General features: G+C 38.9%; 2 protein-coding genes across 2 annotated transcripts; both read left to right on the top strand.

Annotated features, from left to right (window-relative positions):
- The first annotated feature begins 537 nt into the window (after positions 1–537).
- On the top strand, positions 538–4,697 carry unc119.2 (unc-119 lipid binding chaperone B homolog 2). The gene is made up of 5 exons (XM_026352283.1): positions 538–817; positions 2,621–2,776; positions 3,157–3,247; positions 3,816–3,988; positions 4,555–4,697. Exons 1-5 carry the CDS (start codon positions 538–540, stop codon positions 4,695–4,697), a joined length of 843 nt encoding a protein of 280 aa, XP_026208068.1.
- A 1,607-nt stretch (positions 4,698–6,304) lies between these two features.
- On the top strand, positions 6,305–16,802 carry tspan4b (tetraspanin 4b). Its single transcript, XM_026360704.1, has 8 exons — positions 6,305–6,611; positions 9,636–9,705; positions 9,895–10,086; positions 10,315–10,389; positions 11,134–11,229; positions 11,563–11,676; positions 13,726–13,809; positions 15,694–16,802. Exons 2-8 carry the CDS (start codon positions 9,637–9,639, stop codon positions 15,760–15,762), a joined length of 699 nt encoding a protein of 232 aa, XP_026216489.1. The 5' UTR covers positions 6,305–6,611; position 9,636; the 3' UTR covers positions 15,763–16,802.
- Positions 16,803–18,763: the final 1,961 nt, after the last annotated feature.

Here is an 18,763-nt window from a genome sequence, read left to right as displayed (position 1 = left end):
TCATTATGCTCCAAATGGACTTCGGAGGACCAAATCCAGTTATTTCAGCTTTTCTTCTTTTTATCTTAGCTGAAGGAAGTTCTAAGATATCCAACACTTGACTCCAGAGAGACTAATACACTTAAATTTAGAAAGGTCTTCTAATTCTCTACTGAAACAGAGATTGTACGTTTGGGCTTGAATAATCTAGGAAAAACTTGTTTAAATAAAAAACTAAACAAGCAAAAAGTGTTTTTGTGACATATTCATTCCTACATGCATTTATTATTAATGTTGTGAAGTGATCTAGAAAAAGAACATTTAGATTATGGTGCCCATGACCTTCAGGTGTCCAGATTTAATTAGGGATTGACTCCGATTGCCAAATCCAGACTGACATAATCGGTTTAGACACCACCAGCCACATTGTAAGAGCTGATCTGTGGATTACATCCTTTGCAGCTGCATTTGCTGCAGTTTGCAAACAGACCCTTTTCACAAATAGAACCTGATTTATTCTTAACATTTGCCTCAAAGAAACAGGAATTGACACGACAGATGGAGAGCCAGGAAGAAACCCCAATTAGAAATGGTGAGGACAAGCGCCAGACACAGAGGGCTCTGTGCTCCCCTTTTGGGGAAAGCAATGGGGAGCAGGAAAAGGGAGGGGAGACAGATGAAGACATGGTGGTCGATGGAGGCATGGAAGATTGGAACGGGTTTATTTCAGGAGGCACGGCACTGACCGAAGCTGGAGAAGGGGAGGTGGTGGCTGAATGGAGACCGGGCGAACCAGTAACCCCTCAACATGTCCTGTCACTGAACAGTTACACTGAAGGTGAGTCAGCTTTGTTCAAACAATCTCAGATCACCCCAATCTTAAGTGAGCAAAAGTTGACAGTTGTTTTCTTATTACCCCCGTGTCTTGGACAATACCTAGCTTTAAACAAGTACTGTTGGTTTTAGGCTTGTGTTTTGCCTGTGTTAGTTGTTTAAAAAGATAACTAATTATGAAGAACAGAGAGCGCCCCTAAAGGAGAAAGCCTTCAATCTGAGAATTATCAAAGAGAGCGCTGAACAAACACTGGGCATAGGTAATACAACACTTTAAGTCATTATTATTAGAGAGAAACCACTGGTGTGTTGTGCAAGACACACTGAACAGAGTGGCCAAGCTATACAACAACAGCTGATGATAGAATTATTGTGAGAGCTGTGAGGAAAAACCTAAAAAGACCAGTCAGTGATATCACTAACATCTTCCACTCAGTAGACATCACAACCCCCAAATTGAAGACTTCATTGGCCACACCACAAGTTACAAGCCGCTCATCTAAAGTCAGCCAGATGGAAAAAGTAAAGAGATGTGTCACAGAAATTCTGGAACACTGTGGAACATTATGAAAGGGATCAGCTCATGATACAAGCTGGTGTTCATGGTGAAGGTTGTATCATGGCTTGATCTTCAGTAATGATCTACTCTAACTCATGATGGTAGCAACAGGATAAAGCTAGAGGTAAACAAAAACATTTTGCCTGCTAATTTACAGAGATCAAAACTTATTAGGAGGAGCGTCATCATGAAAATAATAAGTTTGGTCATGAATCTTCCCTGCTGAAAAGGAGACTCAAGGGAAGAACCCTCCATACCAACAGCAACTGAAGTCTGCAGTAAAAGCATGGGAAACCCAAAATTAGCTTTTATTGACTATTTTGTGCTGAAATGGTTTCAGTACAAAATGTACATTTGATTAAAACAAAATTAAACTTTTGTCTCATGTTCATCTTTTCAACTTAAACTTAAATGTCTTTGGTGTACAACAAAAACAAATTTGTTGTAATAACCACGTTTGTGCACTAAGCTCACTCCAGAGACCTGCACTGCACTGTAGATATCATCTAAACTGTGTATTTAGTGCCACAGTTGTGTTTAGATGCATGTTCTTGAACTGGATATGAGTTAGTGAAGGATTCTGAGACGTGGTGTTTTAGCCAGGTATAGATGGGCAGTAACTCTCGTGTTATAACTTCAGGATGGAACATCCAAACCCCCCATAAAAACTGTTTGGATACCACAGAACCAAACACCCTGAAGCAAACATGCCAGCACATTTTCATTTCAGAACCATTCTGTCAAAAGGGGCAAGATGGTGAATTATAAATGCAATGAAACCTTAAATAGAGCTTTCACGACTCTGCTTAAAATCAGCAGATGACTTCAGACAACCAGGCAACACACCTGTTCTCCACGATGCTTCTTCTTCTTTCACCGTTTATTGGGTAGCAGACAGCTTTTAGGTGTATAACTGCCACCTTCTGATATGGTCAGAAGTTGGTTCATTAAAGATGAACCAAAGCAGTAAAAGGCCCTTCAGAGAACTCACTCACTCACAATGAATACTACATATAATAATATGTTCTACTACTGAAACAAACAAGTATGTCTGCAATGTATTTGGCAAATGTCCTATTAATAAAATTGAAAGTGAAGTCAATATTGTTGTTCTTGTCTAAGCTAAAAGTATGATAACTGGGACAAGCTCATTGAGGAAGACCTCTGTTTCTCTCTTTAACTCAATACTGTGTGAAAACAGTTGTGAAGAGATTCATTTTCTGCTGCTGTTGGTTGCATGTGTGGCAGAGTACCTGTGTTCACCAGAGGACAATATCTACAACGTAAACTTCTCTCGCTTCAAGATCAGGGACTTGAGCAGTGGAGTGGTCATCCTTGACATCAAAAAGCACCGTCCAACAGGTACTGTCTCAAAAACAAGACTCTCATTCAAGAACCCTGATAGTATCATTAGAAGTCATCCATTGTGGACCATAAAGATTCCCTCTAGATTTGATGGAACTCTATTCAATTAACTTATTAACATAACACAACAAAAATCTCAGTGCACTTTATAGTGTAAGGTTTAAGACCTTACACAATATAACTGTATATAGAATTATGCAGAAAACCCAACAATCCCACTTAAGCAGCACTAGGCGACAGTGGAGAGGAACAAACTCCCTTTAACAGAAGAAACCTGCATCTGCCTTGACCGGTTGGGGAAAGAGGAAAGAGGAAAGAGAAGAGAACAGCAGGGGACAAAAGAACAACAAGCAGCAAAAATACTGGGCAGGTAACTGAACTTGACTTTTTCTTTTATGTTCTCTCTTTATTTTCTTCAGAAATCCAAGATGTCATTGAACTTGACATAAACAGATTCATCCAGTATCACTTCTCCCCTGCGTTCCTGGCCCTCAGGGAGATTGGAGCTACGTAAGTCACAGACTTGGCTCAATGACCACATTTTAACATACAACATTAGTTTAAACCAGATCAAGTGAAAGTTAATTCTTGGCAAAGGGGGCTGACAATGAATCTAAGCCTCTAACTGAGGGGCTGTATTGATTTGCTGCTTTCTGAATAATGATACAGTTAGTATGTCAGCCCTGTATTTATCAAAGGAGATAGGAGTTAAATTAGATGACATATGCATTTGATTTTACAGCCCACAAAGACAAAGACCAGTACCAAGAAATATACTGTATGTATACATCAAGAATGGAGAATGTGTCTTGTACTTAAAATTTGTATCAACAACAACATGCATTTTCATATCTGCTCACTGTTGCACATAAAAGTAACTTATGTGGGAAATGCTTTGATGTTTCTCTCTTTTTTGGCTTTTTGTAACCAACAGTCTTCACTGACCTGCACCTTATTCTGTATTCTGTTGCTGATTTTTCAGTCCTGGACATGCAAACTGTCAGTCCATCAGATGGAGCCACATTAATTAATACAATAAAGTGTTGTTACGTTGAGCTGGTCTCCACTTGTCTCACAGGTTGGAGTTCACTGTGGGCAGCAAGGCGCTGAGCCACTTCCGTCTGATTGAGAGACACTTTTTCAGAGACCTCCTGCTCAAAACCTTTGACTTTGAGATTGGCTTCTGCATCCCACACAGCAGGAACACCTGTGAGCACATCTACTGCTTACCTGACCTGGAACCAGACATAGGTATGATTAAATACTGCTTTCTGCTATTAACTTTCTTTAACCATACTAAACACAGAGACACACATAAGCACATACAGGGAGCATTTCCACAGTAATGTAGGTTGAAGTCAAAGAAAGGTTCCTCATAGAAGCTACTGAAATATTACTGCCACAAGCTTATTTTGGTACATCTGGGTTGATTCTGGAAGATACACACAAACATACAAATTGCACAGGTGTGAAGTGCTGCATATGGATCAGACTCAGGACTCAGGTGTGTTCCCATCCAGGAGCTATTTTCCTGAGAAAGAAAAACTGTCACAACTGCCATTTGTTTTACTGCCATCCAAAATTTGCATTTATTTTTTTTTTTATTTTAAGGAGCATTCCTAATTCCACCTTATGTACTGGTAAAACAGAGCCACAAAGACTCATAGGATAAGACAACATTTGGACTTTATGATGTTTGGATGATAGTGTAAATTGTGTATCGTAGCACATCTGCATTAGTGTGGAGATGAGTTTTACACCTCACACCCTAAAATGTTACACTCCTGCTCAACTTGTGTCTCCTTTGATCTGTTCAGTTGAGGAAATGATCGCCAGCCCTTTTGAGACCCGCTCAGACAGTTTTTACTTCGTTAACAGCAAGCTGATCATGCACCACAAAGCAGAGTACTCCTTCAGCACGCACAGACAAACGGACACATCCAGTGAACAGAGTCAGTGATACCTCAGGTTCAAGTGTTCAATTTGTATGAGGTTTTGTTTGGTGAGAGAAAAACTTCTCTCTAAAATACATGGAGTTCTGCTGTGGGTAAAACGTGGGAACATGAACATGGACGGATTAAAGCGCCTGTACACACATGTATTTCTCTCTTTACAGAGTGTTAGTTAGTTAGTTAGATTATACACACTGTACAGTTATTCTATTGCAGCATCATTAGACAGCCAGTCTGTTGTAACAGGTGTTGTTTTCCTTTTGCATTGCTTTGTACCAAAGGACAAAGGTCTGTGCTGTTGTGTTGTACTGACATGAAACAGAAATTAAAACACAGTAAAACAGAAATTGATCAGTGATGTGGAGACTTCTGCAATTTAATTAGTTGTAAAACAGAACACACAAGATTAGTTGAAATTCCTATTTCAGAAATGTTCAATTTAATAATCTAAGTAAAGTACTCTGAGTGTCTTATTACAGACACTAAAAAAAAAAAGTTCATTTTCATTTTTGCTGATGTACTGTCGAGTTTGAATTCTACTCTCACACTGTCTTTTTCCTGATAACTTTTTGGATATAGAAGAGTGAGTGAAAATAGAAATGTAATTTAATACAACACCAAGTGAACAGATGTAAATACCACAGTTCAGTATTCAGTAATCATTAGTAGGTGTGTTGTAGTAATTGTGGACTCACAGGGTCTTTATCTGAGCTGTGGAAACAATGTGTTTCTGTTCTATGTACAATGCAGAGCTTAACCTTTGTATACTCCATGATGTCTAATTTCAAATGTTATGGGGTATCTGGGATGCTTCTGTTGGGCCAGTCTGAGTCAAATGTCCCCAGCCAATCACTGGCATTCCCAGTCTGGTAAGTTCCCTTAAAGGTGTATTCAGGAGAAATTTAACATAATTAAACTGGAATTAAAGAGCACAAAACTGATACGTGCAACAGATGTGTTGGGGCTCCTTTTTCTTATTAGCTGATGTCCAAGTTAGAGGCAAGTGTGAAAATCCCTTTACTCTTTGTCAGTGCGTTGTCTTATTGTGTCATGTTCGTTCAGGTTTTGAGGCCCAGGATGCACAGCAGTGTGCACAGTGCTCCAGAGGCTCCACTGCATGTCAGTGTGCTTTAACCTACCTTTTAACAACAGAACATGAGAGGAACAGGTAACAGGTAACCATTAGTGATAATGCTTGAAGATCTGCAGTTGTGTTCTGTGATTTTCAGGAATAATAACATACTGAACTTTGTCAACAATAGATGCAGCAGTGCCGTTATGAATGCCGTCTCTTCTAGTTAATGATCATAGATAAACTGTGGGGACGCTTGAACCATTTAAAACTCTAAAGCACCACAGTATGTGACACAAATCCACCATTTGGTCAGGAAAGGGCATGTGTTTGCTTGTATTTGCAAAGAGTTGTTACAGTATGTGTTTGTACAGCTATATACGGGAAAGCTGTAAAGACAGAGTTAATGGCAGAGCAATTTGTTTGGAACAAAGGGAAAAAAGTGGGATGAGTGAAACAGGCCAAGGTTTAGAGGCTGTGGGCTGGAGGAGGGGCAACTAATGGGAGGGGGAGGAACTCAGAGAGGGACAGGCAAACACACACACACACACACATCTGGAAATAATTGAAGAGAGGGACAGAGAGAGAGCGAAAGACACAGTTCTGTTAATAACTGGGGAAAACGAAGGGTAAAACCTCCCAAATGGAAAATTACATAAATGCAGTGTAAAGCTCTGAAGTGGGGATTGAAGACAAGTTGAATTGCAACACAGGGCAGACACACTCTACCAGTGCAGAACAATACAGAGGAAGAGGACTCGAAAAGGAAACTACATAAAGGTCCAAACCAGGAGTTTGGGAGAGGAGCGTGACAAAGACAAGATCTGAAAGGACTAAAACTCACTTTCAGGTAAAATCCACTCAAATTTCAGCTGCACACGTACCAAGTCTCCATAATACAAACTCCACTTTACTGAAGTGTTCAAAAACTGTGGAAACCAAAAGAAAAATGATTGAATTTATACGTTGGTATTTAGGTTACATTTCTAAAGAAGGGTTCACATAGATTGTGATTGTCCATCATGATGTTGTGGCGTTTATATTTACAGCTGCTCTAATAGGTATTCACGCACCTTCACTTTTTGCAGATTTATCTTAGAAAAAATGTGTTTTTTCCTCATAAAGCTACAGACATCAACCTGTATAAAATGGATAAACAGTAAATGTAAATGAGACATTTCTGTTAATAAATCTATTTCAAAAAATGAAGATGTGTTATTATGTGTTATTGTGTGTAAATTGGACAAAGATTTCATTTTTTCCCATTTCAATAAATGAGGAACAAAGTAAGGCAAAAGTGAAGGAGTATGAATAATTACCAAAGTGACAAAGTGATTTTTATTTCTATTACTTGTTAAGCATAGTTGACTTTTTTAGTTTTTTTGTCAGGCGGTGATAAAATGCTTACTATCATTTATTATCACATTTTTAACCTTTAAAAGATCAGGAGGTATTTACATGTGTCACCACAATCTGGCATCAGGAAGTCAGTAGCTTTGCTTTGCAGTTTAGTTCTTAGGAAAAATGACAACATGTGTCATTTGTACTTTGACCTGCACATATGCATCTGAATTATGCTTAGGCATATCCAGATATTTACAACAGCAATAGCTGGTCAGAAATTGTTTTGTCATTTGGGATGGCTGTGGCTCAATAAGTAGAGCAGTTGTCTGCTAATCACAGGATTGGTGGTTCGATTCCCAGCTGCCATGTCACATGCCAAAGTGTCCTTGGGCAAGACACTGAAGCCCAAGTTGCCCCCGGTGAGTCAGGTCAGCTGCATAGCAGCTCTGCCATCGGTGTGTGAATGTGTGTGTGCTTGTGTGTGTGAATGGGTGAATGAGACGCAATGTAAAGCGCTTTGAGTACCAACTAGGTAGAAAAGCACTACTAAATGAGAAATGCTGTGGTTGTGGTGACAGGGATCAGAACACTTGCATGTTGAACTTACTACTTGAAAACACATGAAAAAGCTGATGATATAATCTGCCAATGAGGAACATATAATATGCTCAAGTGTTTAAAAAAAGGCACCTGGCAGACTCATGGAGACAAACCCGGGTCCTTCCTGCTGTAAGGTAACAGTGCCTACCACTACACCACTGTGCACACATTTGGCGTTGTGGTAAACTGTTCACTGATGGTCAACAGGCTGAAACAATCTTACATTTATTACAAGAAACAGCACAGCTCCGTCTCTATCTGTGTCTTACAGGAACCTATATAATACTGTAAATTTGAAAACTGTTGATCAGGACATTACATACAAAGAACTGATTGAAAGTATCTACTTTAGGAGGTGAGGAAATCTCAGTATCCAGTCCAAAAAGCAAATCACAAAGTCAAAAGAACACCCCGAGAATTATGTAAAAAGATGAGGATGAGTACAAGGACATTTCCAAGTCATGCATATCCCTTCACTTCACCTCTTCTTCACAGTCTGTAAGGCATAGTGCCCACAGAGTTGTGGTTCTGTGGTGGTAAATGACATATGTGAGTCACAGGTTTGCTGTGGTCATGGGAAATGCATTCAGCAGTATAATAAGGTTTACTGTAGAGGGGAGGGAGCTTCCTTCCTGAAAGCAGTTTAACTTCCTGTGTGGGTCAGTAGTCACTGTGAGGACCACTCACTCTGAGACAACTCAGACCTGCATGGTCACGCACACAAAAAAAAAACCCACAAATGCATACTCATAATGTGTTTTAAAATCTGAAAAAGCTTTTTTTTACAGCTGGAGGAACAGCACACCTTTATTTACAATAATGAAAGAGTTAGTCAGTGTAATTATTCTTCCTGTCCACGGTGGATGTGAAGTGATTTTAATTAAAGAGGTGAGACACTAAATCACAGGACTGTGCAAAAAGACATCCCACAGCAGGTTGTTTGACTGTGTGTGTTGGCAGCCTGTTCATTTATTTCCAATTCTTTTTTTCCCCTTATCATTTCTTTTTTTTTTTTTTGCTGAAGCAGAATGATGCACAATACATACCTTTAATAATCAATAAGATTAAGAATCTGGTGAAAAGGGTTTAATTCATTTGTTTCTCTACAGGCTCAAAACTGAACACACAGGGTCTAAGTAAAATATACATAGACCCACCCAGATTAAGAATTCTTAACTGAAGTTTCTCTGAGCACATATTCATCCACTGTTGAACGGATCAATACATGACACAATGGGAAAGTCCAAGTCCAGTGCAGATGTGAGAAAGAGGGTGGTAGCTTTACATAGTCAGAGGCATCTCTAAACAACTGCAGATTATCAACTGTCATTAGTTCAAACAACTGTACATTAATATAAATTATTTGGAGATGGCTTCACCTACAGTAGCCCAAACTGTCTCATGCAGTTGAGAAGACATAGGTCTAGTCAGTACCAACCCAAACACCATAATGGCACAGATCTATGATGAATTGCTTACTACTGGAACACCAGGGTTAATGTCTAGGTGTCACTGACCCAAAGTCTGCTGTCCAAGAAAGAAGCCCTTCTCCAAAATGAACACCTTCAAGTTTGAGAAAGTTGTATGGTCAGGCGAGAAAAAGCTATTTAGGTAAGGCATATAAAGGTAAGGCATTAAACCCCAAGGAACTGGGGCATTGCACAAAGTGGATGCAACCAGATTTCCACCAGACACTTTGACTTTCTGCTCCACCACACTGATTGTCCATCTTCTTGTGACTTGCTCTCGCCTCACACACCAAATAAAAAACCCAGAACACACCACAACAAAGCTGTAAAAAGATCTTACACACTCATGGAAGCTCAGTGAACATATTTCACAGCTGAAAAATAATAAACCCACTGGTGACATTAAGCATTGTTTAAACACTGCTCCTTTTCTCTCCTGTCCCCCTCTTTTGTTTTTGCAGGATGTCAGCGACTAGGAGGTGTCTGTGCTGTGTCAAATATCTGATGTTTGTCTTTAACCTCGTCTTCTGGGTTAGTATGTGCTTTTAGTCCTAATGTGTATCAGTTGCACTTGCAAATAGGGATTTCACTTTAGTGTGGTGTACAAGATGTAATGCTGAGGTCTCCGGATAAGTCAGTCCCTTATGTTGCATTCCCTCCTTTTCAGAACAATGCATTGTGATTAATGCTGCATTTTGACTGATTACATTTCCTGAAAAGCTAGGAGGATGTGGCTTGTTTGGCGTTGGAGTCTGGCTGTCCTTCAAGCAGACAGAGTTTTCCTCTCTCCCCCTGTCCTTCCCGTCCCTCTCAGCTGCCAATCTGCTGCTAGTTGCTGGTGGCATTACCATGGTGACTGGCTTCCTGGGTTGTCTTGGAGCTCTTAAGGAGCAGCGCTGCCTGTTGTTCATGGTAAGAGGTCCACACACTGCAACAGTATCATTGTTAATGTTCTTCATGTTTAGTGGTAAAGCAGTAACATCTCAGTGTGGATCACACACACACACACACACACACACACATATATATATATATATATATATATATATATATATATATATATATATATATATATATATATATATATATATATATATATATATATATGTCAGTGTCCAACTGATCTTCTTTGTTCTGCAGTTCTTTGTGATCCTTTTGCTCCTGGTCCTTACAGAGGTGACACTAGTGTTGATTATACACATCTATCAAGACAAGGTAAGTTCACCATCTACAAAGCTCATAGCCAAGGTTTAAGGGTGGGTTTTTTTTACACATGGTTTGGAATAATTATTGCCTGTCAACTTTTTGTAAGCATCAGCAGTTCATATATTCCATGTTGGACTAGGTCATGAGTCCTAGAGGGGATGCTTTAGACAACAGCAGCTTTTGCTTGTCCTGTGTGATAGTATGACTTTCTGGCTAAAATGTGGATAAGAAGAATTTCATATTAGGGGTTAATGTGAGTAAAACCTGAAAATCACTGTAGATCTGCTGCTACGACAAACACCAGTGACATTTGCTTTGCTTTGGCCCAGTCTGAATAACCTTGGGATGGTTGTTTAAATGATAGAGGAAGCAGCATTTCCTTGCAGTAGTGATATTCATATTTGTTTTGTGCATTCAAACTGATTTTGACATTTTGCCGGAAACATAACTACCACTGAACAATGGCACTCTGCTTACATCTGATCCACTTTTCTTTATCTGTTTAAGAAAAAATCAACAATTTTCAACTTGCTTTGTCAAGACGGGAGTGGTATTAAATTTTATATTACAGTATTTGTCAACTATAGATTGCTGTGAGTGACTGGGAATCTATCTATGTAGGACAGCTTTGTAAATGAAAAGTGATCTGCTCATGCCAAGTGAGACAGGCTCTGGTCTCACTTGTCCCTTCAAAGTAGATATACTGTAGACAATGAACAACCATGCATTGCTCTTTCTTTCCATTTTTGTTAGTTGGATTCCAAAGCACAAGATGGACTAAAGGAAGGAATGAAGAATTATAACTCTGAATCTGGACTGAAAAAATCCTGGGACAATGTCCAGAAAATGGTGAGCGCTCAGTGAGCAAACAGTGCATGGCTGTTTATGTTGCACTAATCCTCTGGTCTATAATAGAATAAGGGATATGCAAATGACTACATTGTAGATGGAGATTTTTCACAGTCACTGCACCTTTAATATATTAATATCCTTCAAACAAAGTGCTGTAGTAAATCCTACAACAGCCACAGTGTCTACCTTGTTGCTCTTGTTGTGAGTTTACTTCACCACTGTGGAGCTACACATTGGTTACACACAACTGACTGTGCTGTATATAAATCACACTGATGGCCTTTAGCTTTTTACTGTAAGGTCTTTGTCTGTTTTCCTTTCTTTTCACAGTTCAAATGCTGTGGAGTAACTAATAAAACAGACTGGTATGATGTGCTAAATGGAACACTGCCCTCATCCTGCTGCTCCCGTGACACAGGCCTGTGCGCTGATGGATGGAGTGAGGTGAGTTTGCGCCACAGCTACAATTACTTCCAGAAGTACAGGGATGACAAGGCAAACTCATTTTAAAGACATCTGGGTTTAAGGTCAAAAGATGAATACCAGACAAAAGTTCTGAATGTCAGCTTTTATGTACACAGAGGAACATGAAACAACACAGAGCATATCATTCTTATGTAACATGACCCAAGTCAGCAAAAGTATTGTAATGGAACAGATAGTTTTAAAGTCAATAAAACATAATAATTGATCTCACAGCCCTTATTTGCAATAACTACAACCAACCCTGTGACTCACTGACCTCTCCAATCCGACAGTTTTTACTTTTGCTTTGCTTTTCCAGGCTTTTCCTGCAGCCTCCTTCAGTTCTTGGGGTGTTTCTCCCTTTAATTCCCCTTTCAGCAGGTGAAATACATCTTCAGCTTGGTCAAATTCCGCACCATGAAGCTCCCCCCAAACTGTTTTAATACAGTTCTCTGAAAATTAGGAGACAGAATGTTTCTGTCCTGTCTCTGAATTCATCCTGCTGCTATCATGAGTTATCAATAAAGATCAGCAAACCTTGCAGCCCCAGCCATGGGATGTATAAACAGGGGATTTTCTGAACATTAAGAGTCTAGTGGGATAAAACTTCAACTAACAAGGTGGTTTTCATTTTGCCTGACTGTGCCAAATTAACTCTAAATTTGTTCCAGAAGAGGCTCTGAATGACCTCACACATGATGAATTCCAGTAATCCAGGAGTAGTTTTCCAGGAGTCAGGAAAATAAAAAAACAAGTGATTGGAACTACACACTGTATCCAGTAATAGTGGCTAAATAGTTCCAGTTCCACTGGTCTTGGTGTTAGCAGTGGGTTGTGCTTCAAACCAAGGGTGATATACTACAGAGACTTAAGGTTAAGGCAATAAACAGCAAACGGCTAGTTATCTGCTAGTGATTTGGGAAATGAGGCTGTTAGTAATTAGTTGTGTTAGTTGTGTTAGAGTAAGTGTGGAGCAATGTCTTCTTAAATATTTGAGTACAATAAAGTAAAGTTATTATTAGCTCTACCTTCAGCAGCTGCAACGTTAAAGAATGCTCAAAGGATGAATAAATGAATCCATCGATAATTATAATGCAATGCCGTGATGTACATTATCCACTATGAGTGCATTTATTTCTGGTAAGTAAAATGTATTTAGACCTAAAGATGGAAAGTAGTAAAAAAAAAAAACACTCAGCAAGAAATGGAAACCATGTGACATGGTCACAATATTGGTCACAGTACTGTACTGTACAGTACTAGTAACATACTTACTAGTATGTGCAAACAGGTCAGACACATGAGTCACACTCATTCATCTGTAATAAATTAAATGACATGTACTTTTAATTTGGCATTTTGAAAGTAGTATGTGGGTTGAATTTCCCAAGAGCTGTTGACTGGGAGCGAACTGGCAACAATCTGTTTTTTTTTTTTTTTACTTTCTGTTCCCACATTGCCACCACAGCTTTGGACATCCAGTTCCATTTATGAGAACTTGGTTCTGTAGTAGACGTCTTGAAATAATAACATCAAATCAAAGTCTGAATCACCAGTCAGATTAGACCATGATACCTTTATCTGCATTTCTAATGGAAAGTGTGCCTACATAAAACATGGAAACACAGGAACATCCAGCTACACTACAGTGGCCATACTAAGTCTTCACTCCACCTGAAAGTTTTCACCTTTTGGTTTTTTACAACATTGAATCAAAGTTGCTTTAATTTGGCTTTTTTGACAAAATATTTCACAAAACATACTCTTTCATGTCCAAGTGAAGACAGATCTCTACAAAGGAATGTTACATATTCTATTCATTTAACAGACAAAACTAAAAATATGTGGGGGGTTCTTCAGAGTCCCTTACTAAGCTAACCCATCATCTAGAATCATTCTCCCCTTCTTTTACTTTTACACTTTAACCTTTTTCGTGTTATTCTCCTGGTTGTGGTGAACTTTTTTCTATCTGAGCATCCCCACCCTGTGGACCCTCTTATGCTGTCTGTCTCTGTTTGTCCTCTGCAGCCATGTTATCAGAAGGCCAGGCAGTGGCTGCTCGATAACATCCCCTCGGTGCTGGTGTTCGGAGTCTGTATTGGTGTTGTGCAGGTAAAGTGGCTATTTAGTAGTTATTTGAGCAGTCGTCCATTTATTTCTGCTCTCAGTGAAAAACCTTAAATGTCTTAGTTGCTGTTTTTTCATTACCCATAACTTTTGTCAAAGGTTTCCTATTTAATTTGAGCACTCCTAGGTTCACATTCAGAGGGTTTGTAGCAGGACAGCTGACCACTTGAATGTTTGAACATATTATTACAAACTGGTTAGATACAGTGTTTTTCTCTAACACATCATAATTCTTTCTGTATTTTACAGTATAAAAAAGTTAATTGTGTCCTGTTCATTTGTTCATTAATTTTTGGACTCAAAGGCCTGCCTGGTGTAGTAATTAGCACAGTTTCCTCGCAGCAAGAGAGAACTGGACAACAGCAGCTTTTGCTTGTTCAGCAAGAATCCACAGAATCTTTGGGTGTCTTTCTCTGTGGACTTTGCATGTTTTACCCATGTCTGCATGACTTCTCTCCAGGTACTCCAGCTTTGTCCCACCATCTAAAGACATGCATGTTAGGTTTGGGTTAATTGGTAAAATTCCCCATAGGTGTGACTGTGAACAGTTGTCAGCCATGTGATAGATTGGTGACCTGTCCAGGGTGTACCCCACCTCTCACCCAATGACAGCTGGGATTGGCTCCACCACTAATTACTGAATAATTAGTAATTGTTCCAAATTAAACTGAAATAACTGCAATTAGTGTAAAACTAATTTGAAAGTATAAAGTCTCTCAACAGCATCAACAATTATTACACTTGTATGATCACTTGTATGACTCTTCAATTTATAATCTATAAAAACATCTCAAACATACAGTAGATAAACATGAACATCTTAAAACTGATTTAGCAGTGCTCAACATTTAAGACAGAATTGAGAGACAATGTGTTTTTGCATTTTCATGTCAACAAATGATTTTTTTAAACACCGCGCCTTTATGGAGGGAACATTTTTAGAACAAAGGAGAAAACCCCCATTTTTGAAAATACCCAATGAATCTGTCAGTCTTTCCAAACAATGATAGATTATGCCCACCACTTTGTTCTAAACTATACACAGAGTTCTCTGGGCCAAAGCTCATGTCAGAGGGACTAAAGGAAAAACATGTTATTTAGTCAGATGATTACACGTGGGCCAATTTTAGAGAGATAAAGATGATGTGTCTCCTGGAAAGTCAGTGGATATGTCATCGGGACAGCGACAGGCCTCATTCTGCATATGCAAGCTAATTCAGCAAGGCCTCACAGACACAGAGTGCATGTGCTTGACTGCCCTGTCTGCATCTGTTTCCTGTTGAAAATGTTTTCAGGCCTTGTACCAAGCGAGAATGGACAAGTATTTCACTTGCAATACTGCAGCAATTTATAGGCTCAGTTCCCTAATGAGGGAAGGGTAATGGAACACAGTGGTACACAAGTCACCACAGATGGTGTTTGCAATAGTGCAGTTAGTAGTTAGTTTATTTTTATTAAACTTCATTGTGCACTCAGTTTTTAAGCTTTATAAGCAGTAGTGAATGATTTTTATTTGTGTATTTTTATCTGTATATTTATCAAAATTCAGTCAATTCAGTTCATTTATACACATTGTAAGGTTCAAGTAGAAAACACACAACTGTACAGACTTTTATAGCAGACTCAACAAATCCCAATAACAGTATTTTGATTCCTCAATATGTCCTGTACATTTAACAATAATCCATTTACTAGATAGGATATGATGATGTTGCTGATAATCACATACACTATGACAGTGTCAGTGCCAGTTGAGTCCCATTTGATTTTAATAGTTCTATTCCTGTGAGAAACTCTATGATTCAAACAGCAGAGTGAGTCTAGCTGTTAAAAAGAAATTAATCTGTATACCTCTACTTGTCTTGTCAGATCTTGGCCCTGGTGTTCTCCATGCTGATGTACTGTCAAATTCAGTGCGCCGAGAAGCACTTGGACTGACTGCAGACCAGCTGTGCACTGGCTCTTAAAGTGAAAGCTTCTCACAAACTCCTCGGGATCTCAATATACCCTCCCAAACCTGATCCAAATTCTTATTTTGGGTTCAGTCCTGGAATGGATGCCTCAGGCATTAGGTTACAAATTCCTCTTAAGATTCCAGAAAACAACACTAAGTAAAAGCATCAGTGGGTGCCATGGACTCTAGAGATAGTAACAGACTGCAGACATGGAGCTGACACAAAATGGCGAGCACTGTTGGTGATCTATGTACATATAATATTACAACTTTCACCACAGTTTAAAATTACATTATGTCATATCAGTAAGGTTGTATTTAATCACTAACATCCATCACCTCTGATACTAAACAGGCCACAGTTGCCTATAGTAAATGGTCCTGGAAAAAAAGGCATGTCTGTTTTATTTTACAGTTTTTTGTTTTAGAAAGGTTTTCCTGGCATTGCTTCTAGATATTCTCCTGATGCTACTCTCACAGGAATACCAGTGTGAAATGATGTTTTCCAAAAGACGCATTGTGTTATTTAGTAGGTCTGCAAGAAAAAACTTTACTCACTACTCATATTTTTGACATGTCATTATCCATCTTGCATGTGAAAGAAAATCCTAACTTTCTAACCTGCTGGTTCAGTTTATGCATTTTATTGTGACGTGCTTTACACAGGTAGGCCCACTGTGAAACACTATACCGAATAAAACAGATGGAAAAGGAAAAATATTTATGTAGCACGTAGCTCATTTTAGTCATAATTTCCAGCCTTGTGTATTTTTTTCAATATACGGTAGCTCATATGAGCACTTTGAACACAGTTCAGTGACTTCACATTGATTTTATTTCTATTTGATCTAATCTTTACTGTAATATTTAAAAATAGCTCTAGAGTGATTAATGGCAATCAACTCTTATTTTGATACAGTATTATACTGTTTAGAAATGTTCTGTTATACCTTGCTCTATGGTAAGTGTGATATTTGTGACAGTATTGTACTACAGAGACATTATAAATCATATAGTAATGTTTCATACTGGTTTTATTGGTGTTCATTTTGCCAACTTGTGTGAGTTTCCTAATGTAAATCAAAGGTGAATCACTGATATTCTAAAAGTAAGGGAAGCCACTGCTACCTCAATACATTTACATTCATTTACCATTAGTGTCTTCCTTGCCAAGTCTTTATACATTGAAGCACATGTGCTTACAATGTGTGTGGCTGGACAGTGCAGTGGTAAGATCATCACCCTCCATGTGGGAGACTGGGGTTTGAATCCCAGCTACCTTCAATAGGGTTCCTCACGCAATGTAAATGTATCTACCAGTGTGATAATCGTTCCTGCTGAATGTGCACCTAATATTTGGTTAAGTATTGTAAGTGAGATCCTAAAATCTTTCCAGCCTATGGTTTAAATCCCATTACTACTATTATCTATCCACCAAGCAGTGGTGCGTCCAGGGCCCATTACTGACTCGCGGTGTTTGTTGCCTAGTAATTACTACTATTATTAATTATGTGTTTTGCCAAGAATCCTCAGACAGCTTCAGTATTTGCTTTCAGGCAAGAATCATCAGTGAGTTGGCCTCGTTTTCTTCATGAGATGAAAATCGGGCCCTTAACCAAATCTCTTGCATAGCTATAACACTGTTTTGCACGTACCAACTGGGAGATCCATTAACACCAAAACCTGTAGGACTACACGGAGACTGTACTTATATATATTAAAAGGTGCACAGACAATGTGACAGTTAAGAAGAACACCTAGATCTATCCAAACCAAAAGCCATAGATGACTAAGGAAGTACAGGATCTGCTGAGGGCCCACAAGACTTCAGATAAGGGGTGGACCTGATCAAGGCTGCAAGGGGGATTAATAATAATGACATACTTTATTGATACACTGGGGGAAATTACAAAAAGAAAGTGGAGGATCATCTGGCTCATCTGGCAGGGTATACAACACCTGATCAACTTTATGGGAGCTACATGTGATTGCACTAACCTCTCACTGGCAGAGAAATTAAACCACCACCGATCTCCACCTACATCTCCGTTGCCAAATTCTCAGATACATGAGCACATTTTCTCACAAAAGTCCTGCAACATCTTCAGCATTCCCTGCTATAGAGAGCGACTGAAAGCTGGACCACAGATGCTCAATTCAGAGTGCAGATAATCTGATATTTTACAGTGCTAAAGACTTCACATGAATATGGATTAGGATTAGGACAGACGACGGGGATGACTCCACAACCTGCCTGTAGAATAATGGTTCTGAAGCCAGACTGTTTGACATCAAGGAGGATATGCAGGATATTATAATTAAATTTGATAATGGCACTGTTCAATTCCAACACTGTGCACTAACTGACTGTTAGCACAAATGGCTAATAAAACTGTCTTCATCATTTAGAATGGACTTGTGTACCACTCTCTAAACAGTCATAGATCTGTCACTTCCAAATTTTCAACTAGAAAAATGTCTACATGTTCATGGCATATCCACAATTCAATTGCAATCTGACTGAGCTGAATCAAATCAAATGGATGTTACAGAATTGCATTTATGTACTTATCAGAGTTGTGAAATTGAATCTGGCTGTAGAAGCTCTTTCAGTCAGCTGAAACTAATACTTCACCAAATGTCTGCTCCTGTCCTTGCAACATCATCAGACTCTAGAGCTGTGGCTTCAGGTAGGAAACACTCACATCAGATACAGGTCAGTTTTAAAAGACTTTTTATAAAATAAAATAGGAAAGATTTACTGTTCTTATAAAAGCACACATTATAAAGACAAATATGCATTACATACACATACACATTTTTAAGACATACATGCTACTGAAATACACACTTGTCGTTATATCCTGTGTGTACAGTATGTCAGTCTCTTGCTTGTAAGGTAGCGCATATCCTTGAGATAAACAGTTGAAAACCTACAGCAGAGCTCAATGTCTGGTGTCAATGTTTTTTTCACAATGCCTCTAT

This window comes from Anabas testudineus, chromosome 8 (assembly GCF_900324465.2).
Source record: "Anabas testudineus chromosome 8, fAnaTes1.2, whole genome shotgun sequence".
Lineage (NCBI taxonomy): Eukaryota > Metazoa > Chordata > Actinopteri > Anabantiformes > Anabantidae > Anabas > Anabas testudineus.
Note: the sequence above shows the minus strand (reverse complement) of the source record. Positions and strands in the feature narration are given on the sequence as shown.

What these genes read in the sequence shown, in the direction of transcription:
- unc119.2 (XM_026352283.1), top strand. Translation starts at nt 538, where the DNA reads ATGGAGAGCCAGGAAGAAACCCCAATTAGAAATGGTGAGGACAAGCGC. An exon ending in CTCAGGGAGATTGGAGCTAC is followed by an intron (nt 3,248 to 3,815) that starts GTAAGTCACAGA and finishes CTTGTCTCACAG; the next exon opens with GTTGGAGTTCACTGTGGGCA. An exon ending in TGACCTGGAACCAGACATAG is followed by an intron (nt 3,989 to 4,554) that starts GTATGATTAAAT and finishes TGATCTGTTCAG; the next exon opens with TTGAGGAAATGATCGCCAGC.
- tspan4b (XM_026360704.1), top strand. Translation starts at nt 9,637, where the DNA reads ATGTCAGCGACTAGGAGGTGTCTGTGCTGTGTCAAATATCTGATGTTT. An exon ending in TACACATCTATCAAGACAAG is followed by an intron (nt 10,390 to 11,133) that starts GTAAGTTCACCA and finishes CATTTTTGTTAG; the next exon opens with TTGGATTCCAAAGCACAAGA. An exon ending in GCGCTGATGGATGGAGTGAG is followed by an intron (nt 11,677 to 13,725) that starts GTGAGTTTGCGC and finishes TGTCCTCTGCAG; the next exon opens with CCATGTTATCAGAAGGCCAG.